This window comes from Lampetra planeri, chromosome 51, assembly GCF_965212315.1.
Source record: "Lampetra planeri chromosome 51, kcLamPlan1.2.h2, whole genome shotgun sequence".
NCBI lineage: Eukaryota > Metazoa > Chordata > Hyperoartia > Petromyzontiformes > Petromyzontidae > Lampetra > Lampetra planeri.
Window position 1 is genome coordinate 1,020,408 of NC_136157.1, and position 12,614 is coordinate 1,033,021.

A 12,614-nucleotide genomic window follows, 5' to 3' on the forward strand; every position below is an offset into this window, starting at 1 on the left:
ACCGTACGTAGCCAACCGTTCTAATCGGAAGTGCACGGGGGGGATGGACAGCAAACTTAACACGACAACAAGCAATCTCGCCAGCGACAACTTGGCCATGAACCAATGCCTCAGCCTGGTACCCTCACTAACGATCACCTTTCTGGGACCACGTTGCTGTCACCATCCTAAAATCGAATAAAACGATCGCTTTTTGCGGACACGATCTGGCTATCACAAATGATAGCTCAACGAAGTGGGCTTCACATCATGAGACATTTAAAGCAGGCAAAAACTCGCGTGATCTTGATTCAAAATGTGGAGATAAAAACCGGAGGACCCGGATAACATTACACGCGACCACGGGGAGAGAGAGACACGCAAACTCCAAATACACAGCAGGCGTCAGGGTTGGAATCGAACCCACCACGACCTCCTGTATATCAAGCGATAGAGTTAACATCTCACCACCGCGGTGGCCCGGTCTGGAAGAATGCAGGTGAACAGAGTGGACTCGAATCGGCTAACGATGAGAAAACCCCACCACAGCAGAGTAGTGGTGCAAGCCGGGAAAAAAACCCCACGAGTTTCAAACAATATCATGTGCCTTGAAATTGAAACATTTTAAGAATATAACTTATGCGTGTAACGTTCCACCACCGCACATTTATTTGCTCGCTCTTATTACATAATTACTCAGAGGCATGAGATGGAACCGCAGACTAGCGGGAAGGTCGCAGCCAATGTGAACTGGCACCAACAATTGTCCATGCTCTGCAGTCCTCTCTCGATATCGCGGTGTTATCACGCCAATCAATGAGTGTTTATACATGTGGGAAGAATCGTGAGCAGCCAGGAGATTCCCACGTGCGAGGGGGCAACGCTCTATCCCACACAAACGGAACAGGTGGAGTCCACATTTTCGCTTTACCGCTTTCTTTCTTGGCGAGCCAGGGTTATGGCACCTCGATGCTCACGGGTAGAGAGTTACACAACATTTGATGCGATCCGCCAGCCCTCGCTGCTCCCTCCACAGTGCTGGATCACAGGCCACGTGCATAGCCACCACCGCCCGGCTGGAGAACCATTGCCACTATTGGTGGGGTGGGGTGAGAGGGATGGTGACACAGTTGTTCACAACCTCAGTTTGATAACGACAGTTTCATCACGCGAACTCCGGCCATCTTCGCTGTAGTTACTCTTGGCTGGTCAATGAACAAAGGCGGTCACCGCAATGCGCTGCACTTGTGGCAAGTTTGGCACGCTCTTCCTTCCGATATTAGGAATCCATTGGAGCTATGCACTTTTAAATAATCATCTAAATTGACAATTCATTTCTTTAGAACTGAGTTTTGCCTTTAGTTTGTTGTCTTTCCCCGGCACCTCCAATTAGCACAGTTGGCTACGTACGGTGCGAAAGAAGTTTAACATACGTACAACCGCGACTCACATCAGTGGCATATTCACCAACCTGCACTGGCCAGCTTGATGAAGCAAGGTCATACAACTCCCATGACTGACGAGGCATGGCCTGACAGAGGGCTGCTGTAAGTACTGAAGCTATGTGTGATCTTGGTGACCGTACAATTGGTTAAATAGTAAATATTCTAACGGTTATGTTACACGGCATGCGTGTCTGTCCTCAAAATATATCTCCCGTAGACCAGAATGAACATTATAAAAACTGAGAACTTGAAGCGAGAAAGATGACGGCATTGCAAGACCCTGACGGGATGTGATAACTTAGGGGAGGCCTTCATCCAGCAGTGGATTGGTGAAAGCTGTTGATGATGTTTCTCTTCTATTCCTGCGTGTGGCAATATGTTCAGGAGCTAGATGCCAATGTCAGGGTCTTCTTGCCAGGAAGAGGGTTTCTGCAGATAGTTTGTGTGGTTTTGCTCTTCCTCCTCTGTTGAAGAAAGAGCGCAGACTACAGTGGCTTGATTAAATGGTGAAGATTGGCGAGATGTCAACTACCTCGCCTGGTATGCAGAAGGTCGTGGGTTCAATACCGACCCTGACGCCTGCTGTATATTTGGAGTTTGCGTATCTCTCTCTCATTATCATCACGGTGGCTAGGAGATGTTAACTACCTCCTCTGGTATGCAGGAGGTCGTGAGTTCGATCCCGACCCTGACTTCTGCTGTATATTTGGAGTTTGCGTGTCTCTTTCTCTCTGCCCGTGGTCGCGTGGATTTTTCTCTGGGTCCCCCGGTTTTTCCCTCCACGTTTAGAATGAACGTCACGTGGTTTAGAGTATGTGGCTGCTACTATACATTTACACTTGAGAGGCCACTTCGCTGAGCTGTCATTTGTGGTAGGCCACGTCGCTTCTGTAAAAGAGCTACTACATAGCGGCTCAGTGGGACCTTACCTGGTAAAATAAAAGACAAGTTAACTTTAGTTTGTACCATGGCTTGTCCTGAACTTTCAATGCAAGTAGGAGAGCTGCGCATCGGCCAGTCGATGAAGTTGCAAATGTGGTTGACGGGGTGAGACGACCCTGATGCCTGCTGTTTTTGCATATTTGGACTTTGCGGTGTCTCTCCCCGTGCTCACGTGGATTTTCCCCTGGGTCCTCCTCGTGGTGGCTCCACCTGTCACGCCGGTGTCGCCATCAACGCAACGACACCCACCGTCATCCGGGGGCGAAAATGGGCGTCGTTAGTTGGATTGATGGTTTATTATGACGACGACGATTATGGTGGTGGTGACGAGGATGGCGACGACGACGAGAGCGTGCGGCGTTTTGTGACCGGCAGTGTTTTTTTAATTGTTTTTTGCTTTCCCGATGATTCTCGACGACCCAACACCCGAGCGGGCGCACGACCGACAGCGGGTGATGGATTGTTGGGTCACGCCCGACGGGACATGGCCGCGTGCGATGCAATCCGAAGGCACCGTTTGACGCACGAGACGAGTGCACATTGAGCAACCTCCCTTGTTTTATTATTAGCGTAGACATTTTAATAAATAACAATCACAAACGTGTAACGTACGTACACGATGTCGTCGTCCCCTTCCCCCGCATGTAACATTGTCAAATTCTCGATAAGAAAAGAAAATCGCCTCCCTATGTAAACAGAACATAGGTCAGCCGCTACAGGGCCACGCGGGGCCTTTATAACCCCGCTTACAGAGGAGGTCAGAGCAAGGCAATTCAGTGGCGGGGTGGTAGTCGGATTCATAGAGCTACTCACTCGAACAGAATGGTCAGCAGATTTGTGGTCGTGTTCATAGGCTGCCAAATGGCATGGCCCTTTCTTCAAGAAACAGGGTAAATTCAGCGTACTATAACTGCTCCTATCGCTCTGTATACTCTGCAAATATAGCAATGTTATCAATGTTCTTCGTCTTCCCTTGTATGGCTCCCATCGACTTCAATGTTAAATCCTCCCATAGACTTCAATGTTAAATCTTCCCATATACTTCAATGTTAAATCCTCCCATAGACTTTAATGTTAAATCTTCCCATATACTTCAATGTTAAATCCTCCCATAGACTTCAATGTTAAATCTTCGCATATACTTCAATGTTAAATCCTCCCATAGACTTCAATGTTAAATCTTCCCATATACTTCAATGTTAAATCCTCCCATAGACTTCAATGTTAAATCTTCCCATATACTTCAATGTTAAATCTTCCCATATACTTCAATGTTAAATCCTCCCATAGACTTCAATGTTATATCCTCCCATATACTTCAATGTTAAATCCTCCCATAGACCTCAATGTTAATGACTGGGTATTTTTGCATTCCGCCGCCACCCGGGGGCTATTGGCCGAGTGGGTTCCACTCTGTTGAAAGCGACGATGCGATGCACGCCGTTTTACGCGGCGATGTGCAGCGCGGCGTGCAAAGTTGACTTCATTGTTTGTCGAGCGATCCGCGGGAGTCGCTGATTTTTGTTGTTGTTGTTGTTGCAGAGCCTGGGCACAGAACGCTGCGAGCACAACTGGCGGAGCACAGCAGCAAGCCACGCACAACGGTGAATTCAACCTCAATTCCGCAAGATCGTTATCATCGCCGCTGCTGCTCTTTCATTCTTTATGCATAACCGCGATACATAATGAGCACATATTGTTTGCCAGCTCAGTGGTTGCTTTGTTGTCAGAATGGTTGGGTTCTGTGTTCCGTAATTCTTGCTTTCCCGGATACGCAAGCGTAATCGTGGTGAGCAAACGGGTGCCGCGTGGCGAGATGTTAACTCCCTCGCCTGGTACGCAGGAGATTCGTGGGTTCTATCCCGACCCTGACTCCATGAATATATGGAGTTTGCGTTTCTCTCTCCCCGTGGTCGCGTGCATTTTTCTCCGGGTCCTCCAGTTTTTTCTCTCCACACTTAGAATCAACATCACGCGTTTAGAGTGTTTGGCTGCTGTACATTTCCGCGTGATAAGCCACATTCGTTGAGCTGTCATTTGCGATGGCCAGGTCGCTTTTGCAACAAGATTTATGTAGCTCAGTGGGGGCCTTACCTGGCAAAAAAAAGAAGAAACATGTGTTGGTTTCCTTGCCATTGCCCAAATGTCTTCTTCTTGGTTCTTTCGGTAAAGTCACGTAGAAGGGATTCATCTTCTTGGTTCTTATCGACAGACATGTTCTTCACCTGAGGACGGCTGCTTGCGTTGTGGCCGAAACGTCGTGAGAATTATTTTATTATGTTTTATTTTTATTATTTTATTACTTCCCTTCTACGTGACTTTACCGAAAGAACCAAGAAGATGAATCCCTGCAGTCACGAAAGCTTTAAATCGAAATTGCCCAAATGTCGTTTTATTTCGGTTTGCAAAGACGGCGAGGGCCGCTAATTCCGGACGCGGCGAGAGCCCCCATCGCTGGAGGTCGATCGCTGAGCAGCGACGGTGACGCTGGGAACGGTTCTCCCCACCGCTCCGTGTGTCCCCGCAGTGACCTCCGTCTCCTGCGACTTCGACGACCACAGCGACCCCTTCTGCGAATGGAAGCAGCTGTGTGAGGGGGACGACGGCGAGTGGATCCGGACCAGCGGGCCCACTCCAACCGCGAGGTCGGGGCCCAGCGGAGACCACACCACGGGAAGTGAGTGGAACGCGCGATGGGGGGTGGGGGGGGGGCGAACAGAGTAAGAATGACGGCGTGAACAGCGCTCAATCGTTATAGTCGCCAGGGGGGGGGGGGGGGGGATTGGCTTTTAAACCCTGTTAGTGAGATGTTAACTTCCTCGGCTGGTATGCAGGAGGTCGTGGGTTCTATCCCAACACTGACGCCTGCTTTATATTTGCAGTTTACGTGTCTCTCTCTCATCATCATCACTGTGGCTATGAGATGTTAACTACCTCGGCTGGTGTGCAGGAGGGCGTGGGTTCGATCCCGACCCTGACGCTTGCTGTATATTTGGAGTTTGCGTGTCTCTCTCTCATCAACATCATCACTGTGGCAAGGAGATGTTAATTCGGTCGCCTGGTATGCAGGAGGTCGTGGGTTAGATCCCGACCCTGACGCCTGCTGTATATTTGGAGTTTGTGTGTCTCTCTCATCAGCATCATCATCACCGTGGTTAGGAGATGTTAAATACCTCACGTGGTATGAAGGAGGTGGTGGGTTCGATCCAGACTCTGACGCCTCCTGTATATTTAAGGTTTGCGTTTATCTCTCATCATCATCATCACTTTGGCTAGGATATGTTAATTCCGTCGCCTGGTATTCAGGAGGTCGTGGGTTTGATACCGACCCTGATGCCTGCTGGATATTTGGAGTTTGTGTGTCTCTCTCTCTCTCCACATTTAGAATCAATATCACGCGTTTTGAGTATTTGGCTGCAATACATTTCCACTTGATATATCACTTCGTTGGGCTATAATTTGTGGGCAGGTTGCTTCTGCAAAAAAGAGCTGTACCGCTCAGTGGGCCTTGCCTGTTAAAATAAAAATGGGTTAAGTTTTTAAAAGTGCATATGTGTCCTTAAACCTGCCACCACCCGACACAGTCAATTGGCAAGGTTGTGTCTCGTAAACAAAACGTGCCAATTCTTTACTAGTGTCGTGACATCGCTGGATGTCACCATGCTGTGGGTGCAGTACCGGCCCTAGAGGGGCACGGTGTGCGCTGAATAATAGCGCTGGATGGCACCACGCTGTAAGTGCAGTGCCGGCCCTATGGGACAGGGTGTGTGGGTGCCGACCGAAGGATAAGATTGTGTGAGGCCATGGCACTCTGGTTGACCCGGGAGGACACGTGACCGGTTAAGTTGACAGGGGCCCCAAGAGGGGGCTAGGGGGTCACGTGATTGGGACCCAGATCCTTCCCGAGGATTCTGGAAGGTGGACGTGGCCATGCCACAGAGAATATAAGCCGGGTCGCGAGAGATACCAGGGTTGTTATTCATCCTGGAAGAAACCCTTCGTCTGCGATCTCCATTCAACGAGTCTCCAACACGTGGACCCGGCCCAAAGTCGTTGGTCTCGGTCCCTCGTAACAGCTACGTAGTAACTAAGGGGAAGTTCGCCCGTATGTTGGAACTGAATAAAATGTGTTGCCTCCAAGTCTACGTCTGCGACTCAGTTGAACCCATTACACTAGTGTAGTGACTAACTCGGAGACGATAAGACTTGGAGGTACTTCTTTTATTTAACGAGCACCATCGGATTATACACACCCTACGTGGGTACAAAATCAACAGTCACTCGCCTATACACAACTCTACGTTGGTTGCTAGCCTATACAAAACACTAACCGTCTAAGACTGACGGCGCTGAACTGAGACAGCCAACAACTATCTGGCAGCACAATATCGAGTGAAGATGACAGGGACAATGGCGACGAGATGACAGCGATGATGGCGACGATCTTGAACAGCACGACGGGGATCCCACTCCAGCAACAGCCACGAGGTCCCTCACTGGGGCCCCTCTTATACTCTCAGCGTGGCCTCGCTCCGCCCCGGCCACGCCCCCTCTCTGGAACCTGCTACCGGGTTCCCGAGGCTTCCCGATGGGCCCCCCTCTGTGACCTTTCCCCTAGATGTCCCCCTTCCGTGTCTATCATGGCCTGCTGACTTCAATACTGACGTACAACACAGTTCCACTTTTTCGCCAGCAGCCAGCACTATACCACTAAACTTGTACAGCACACCGGTTGTGTGTTGGAGAGTAAACCCACAACACAATTTACCACTCGAGTACCGTGACGTTTCGCCAGGAATTACAACAACCATCCTCGTCAGGGTGCAGCCAGAGTTGTGGAGAAATCCTTCTCCTGTTTCAATATAACTCCAAAAAACCTCTATTATGGATAATATTGGTCACTTTAGCTGGCATGTTAAAGTGCTCATGCGTGAAACCTGCTGTGGCTTTGGCATGAACTAAATATTGTTATATTATATTATTATTGGTACTAATAATGTCAATAATATTGAATAATTGTTAATACTGACATTGAATAATATAACAACAGGTTCAATTAAAAGTGTGCTGTTCGAAAAAATGGAAGGGACCGGAAAGAGAGGAATTCCTAACAGAAAATGGCTGAATAATGATGACGACATCATCAGAGATTGGTGCCAGGAAGATGTGTCCACTGCTTGAGCCACACTGGCACTACAAGACGGAGAGGAATGTGTTGACAAGAAAATGACATAAACGTGCAGATGGACACCTACTAAGGGCGATCTGCCCCATGGATCATGGTGATGTGATGATGATTTTTTTTATTAACAATGAACCATTTATTTTTCCACTGGTTTCCACAATGAGTCTGTTCTTCATCGGTTTCGTCCAGATTCTCCAATAGGCAAAAAAATTAAACTGCTCGTGCTATCGAACTGGTATGTGATAAGCATCGCCAGTGCTGAAACATTCGGCGAGAATTACTCAGTTGAGATTAGTCGCCGCATACGGCCAAAATACTGTCAGGATACCTCTTTAAAGAGAGGCCTTCAGACCTAATGAGGCTTTCCTGGGCGAACACGCATGCTGCAATAAATAACACGATGTAATACAATTTTTGATCCTGGGTAGTAAGTGTTATTTCGTAATTGCTTATGCCTAAAATGTATATAAAATGGCTATCATTCCCCACAAACGTTGCTTTTGTGACAAGGACAGTAATACTCTTATGGGTGTTAGGTCACATCAATCGCTCCTTCCGTTTAGTACCTCCACGTGAAATAGATTTGAGTTCATTGAACCCTTCCAGAGGTGTTACCCATGCAGTGTTTAAGAGTAAGTTTCCCCGTGATGATAAGCCACTTCGTTGGGCTATCTTTTGTGGCTAGGTCACTTCTGACATACCTGGTCAAATAAAAAAATACTTTATTAGTTTAACTACCTCGTCTGGTATACAGGACGTGGTGGATTTGATCCCAACCCCTGATACCTGTATAATTGCAGCTTGCATGTTCTCCCCGTGGTCGAGTGGATTTTTCTCCGGGTCCTCACCACATTGAGAAACACGCGTTTAGAGTATTTGGCTGCTGCCATACATTTCCACGCAACAATCAACTTCATTGGGCTATCATTTGTGATGGCCAGGTCGCTTCCAAAAAAGAGCCACATAGCTCAGTTGACCTTACACCTGGTATAAAACATAATTTAGTTTAATTTTATTCGTTTTAATAGTCAAACTCTGCCTTGGTTTCGCGCTTCGGGGGCTCATCATTGACGATCAGTCTTTGCTTCGCAGAAGGAAACTGGGGGTAGTCAGATACAGCGCACACGTGCTGACAACGCACACGCGTGCAGACAACGCGCACGCGTGCAGACACAACGAGATGACACCCGGTGTTCCACGCGGGCGAGATTCAATCTCCGGAATCGGTGCAGAAATGAGTGGACCGAAACTCTCCACGGATCGATTCTAAAATCGCTGGCACGGCGTCCGAGAAAACGTCGCGTGGAGGGCTCTAGGTGTTATTGCTATGCCTGGTGCCACAGTAGACAGTAAAACAATCTACTTTGAAAGTGCCGGTATAAGTGAAATGGCCGTATTTGGGGAGAGAACTTTGGGAAATTACGCACGGAATCGTGGTTCTCGTTCAACAAATTGATTTGTTCTTTCACTCTTCTACCCCGATGTAGTTTCAATCAGTCCTGGACTCTGAACACCATAGTAATAATAGCATGACCGACTCGTTATCGGTAAACGGTGACACGGAAGTGTTTGCGGTTGAATATCACAGCCAGGCTGGAAGAGTGGACTTTGCTATTTTATTTTGTTGAAGCGAGCAAATGCGCCTTTCTTGAGTGACCCATAGGATCTTCTTGGTTCTTTCGGTAAAGTCACGTAGAAGGGAAGTAATAAAATAATCAAAATAAAACATAATAAAATAAAATAATTCTCACGACGTTTCGGCTACAACGCAAGCAGCCGTCTTCAGGTGAAGAATGAGACACTGCCAAGCTAGGAGCTTATATATAAGCTGAGTTGGAGGTGGAAGAAGAAGAGAGCCTTAACAAAAGAATGTGCATATCAAGGCTCTCTTCTTCTTCCACCTCCAACTCAGCTTATATATAAGCTGAGTTGGAGGTGGAAGAAGAAGAGAGCCTTAACAAAAGAATGTGCATATCAAGGCTCTCTTCTTCTTCCACCTCCAACTCAGCTTATATATAAGCTCCTAGCTTGGCAGTGTCTCATTCTTCACCTGAAGACGGCTGCTTGCGTTGTAGCCAAAACGTCGTGAGAATTATTTTATTTTATTATGTTTTATTTTTATTATTTTATTACTTTCCTTCTACGTGACTTTACCGAAAGAACCAAGAAGATGAATCCCTGCAGTCACGAAAGCTTTAAATCGAAATTTGACCCATAGGAGTCAAGCGGGAGGTCGCCGTCAGCAAGAATGTGATACAACAACAAATTAACTAACAGTTTTTGGATAATTTCCGAGCCAACATTTACGAACCCCAAGCATTTATCATTTAGCAACCCACAATCCTTAGACATGCGCTTAGGAATGTCTGCAGTCGCAACCCGTGCAACTGCTCGCTCGCGCCATCTGCTGGCGGACGAGGCCTTCAATAGAAGGAGCTCTGGAGAGTATTTGGTCGAGCGGGCGCCGCGATGGCGAGATGCTAACTCCCTCGTCCTGGTATACAGGTGGTCGTGGGTTCGATCCCGATCCCGATCCCGACCCTGACGCCAGCTGTATATTGGAAGTTTGTGGTCTCTCTCTCTCTCTCCCCGTGGTCGCGTGGATTTTTCTCCAGGTCCTCCGATTTTTCCCTTTACATTTATAATCAACATCACCACGCGTTTAGAATAGTGGGCTGCTATAAAATGTCCACTTCATAAGCCACTTTGTTGAGCTATCACTTTTGGTCAGGTCGCTTCTTAAAATGACGTTAATACCTCAGTGGGCTTTGCCTGGTAGAATAGAGATGGTTTAGTGTTGTATTTGTTTGTGTTCGGGTAATTTGTTTACCTTTTTTGTACTTTGCACTTGCATCGTTATTTTTGTATTGCTCGTTGTTGTAATATTCGGAACTCGTGCCCCTACTGGACATCTGTGAGAAAGAGCTTCATAGCTCATCGGATTCCTTCAGTCTAAATAATGAATGTGGACCAATCCGTTTCAAAGACAATGCAGCATATACTACCTGAGCATGTTTGTTGTTTGCATGTTCACCACAAGTATGTGTGGTTAATGCAGTACACAGTGGCGGCTCCTGCAAAATCTCTCAGGGGGGGCAAATGTCTGGATGATTGATAAGGATAAGGTCCACCCATGCAATGGATAAATTAACAGCTTAAGCATGTAAAGGCAACTTCACTTCTTTAATATTAATGAAAAATAAAGTGACTCTTACAATACATCTTGTTTGTTTCTATACTCACTATTAAAACAAACCACTCAAGTTTATTTTATTAAAGATTCCACTAGGTAGAGATAAATTATATTGTTGGATGAAACGTGCTTACGTGTGATGACGTAAGCACGTATGATGACGTAAGCACGTTAGGGCGAGCCCTCCCGGAAGCCATCGAGAATGCATTGGAGCGCCCGCCGTTCGAAAAAAAACTTCTTTGAATGTAAGTCTATGGGGCCACTCGGGGCGATTCTCAGCCGGAGTGAAATCGCCCAAAAAGAGGCGGTACTCCACAGAACGTGACATGACGCTGATTGGACTATATCCAGAGGCACAGTGACGGCTAGCGTGACTCTGTGGTTGAATGACATTGGTCAGGGGTCGGCAACCTATGGCTCCGGAGCCGCATGCGGCTCTTTACGGGCTGCTTCTTGACGATATGTACGTATGTACAGTATGTACTCAGATGCACTGCGGCTCTTGAAATACTGAATTTTGTACCGAATTGGAAAGAAATGGCTCTTCTTGTTATTTTGGTTGCCGACCCCTGACATTGGTGGTGCGTCGCCCAATCGCCCTAATGAAGAAACCGCCCCTGCCAGTACATGATTCCTTGCAAAAGGTTTCTGTTCGGAGTTTGAACATCTTGACACCTCCTGTGTTATTGCCAGAGAGGGTAAAACCTATTTTTATATTTTGATGTTGGCAAAAAGGTCCCCAAAGCTTTAGGATATTAACGCCACAGGCAGTTAACATCCCACGCGTGTGTGTGTCTGTCCCGCCCTCAGACGGCTGCTGCAGCTTGTCTTGTGGGGTGCGGTGGTGTAGCGGTGAGCGCGCTGCGCTATGAACCTGGCGACCCTGGGTTCGATTGCCGCTCACGGATTATCTGAACCGGTCCCTGGCCTCCCCTAGGTCGACTCAGCCTCAAATGAGTACCTTGTGCGGTGTGTAAACATCGCTACTGAGGAGACAAAGGCGGTCGGGCGTGGTGCTGGCCACCCACCCCCTCGTGTACCGTCCCGGCCTTCACAGGTGCTTTTCGCTAACAGCACTTGCCCCCACAGTATGTGAAGGCTACACGGGGTTTCTTTGTCTTTGCCTGCCCCGCCCTCAGCCGGCTGCTACATCTACCTGGAGGCTCACAACTTCATCGAGACGCAGACGGCGCGGCTGCAGAGCCCCGCGGCGCGCTGGCCGCGGCCGGCGTGCCTCCGCTTCTGGTACCTCATGAGGAGCGAGGACGCCGGCATGGCCCTCAACGTCTACGCCAAGGCGGGCCCCGGCGAGTCGCTCGTGTGGTCCCGCCGGGGCCCCCAGGGAGATGCCTGGAAGCGGGGATCGGTGACCCTGCAGGCCACGGTGGAGGCCACCTCGGTACGGCACCATTCCGCTGCTCTGATGGAATCACCAGAGACAAAAAAATAATCTCCCCCCTCCACCGTACGTGTAGCCCTAACAGACTGTTTGGGGAAAAGTGCTGTTAGCTAGTAGCGCCCATGAAGGCCGGAACGAGTAGCGCCACGCCCGGCCGCCTTTGTCTCCCCAGTCGCGATGTTTACACACCCCGCCAGGTAATCATTTGAGGCTGAGTCGACCTAGGGGAGGCCCAGAACCGGTTCAGATAATCATCACCGGTGTTGGCCGTGAGCGGGAATCGAACTCGGGTGGCCAGGATGATAGCGCAAGGCGCTACACTTCATGTTAACTGTATCCTCATTAGGACTCGTCAGAGGCCGATTGCGGCAGCGAACATTGACGACTGCATCGACGAGCCCCCATAGCTGTCAACCCATATGGAGTACCCCGTAATTCTTGTTTCAATACCTCACATTTTGCTTTGTCTAT

General features: G+C 48.4%; 1 protein-coding gene across 1 annotated transcript in view; it reads left to right on the forward strand.

Moving 5' to 3' along the window:
- The first annotated feature begins 3,141 nt into the window (after positions 1-3,141).
- LOC144734365 (uncharacterized) overlaps positions 3,142-12,614 on the forward strand; it is a 73,744-nt gene continuing 64,271 nt past the window's right edge. Inside the window, exons 1-4 of the mRNA XM_078616505.1 lie at positions 3,142-3,256; positions 3,909-3,970; positions 4,894-5,043; positions 11,884-12,143. Coding sequence (XP_078472631.1) covers positions 3,189-3,256; positions 3,909-3,970; positions 4,894-5,043; positions 11,884-12,143 — 540 coding nt within the window. The 5' untranslated portion in view covers positions 3,142-3,188. The remainder of the gene's footprint in view (positions 3,257-3,908; positions 3,971-4,893; positions 5,044-11,883; positions 12,144-12,614) is intronic.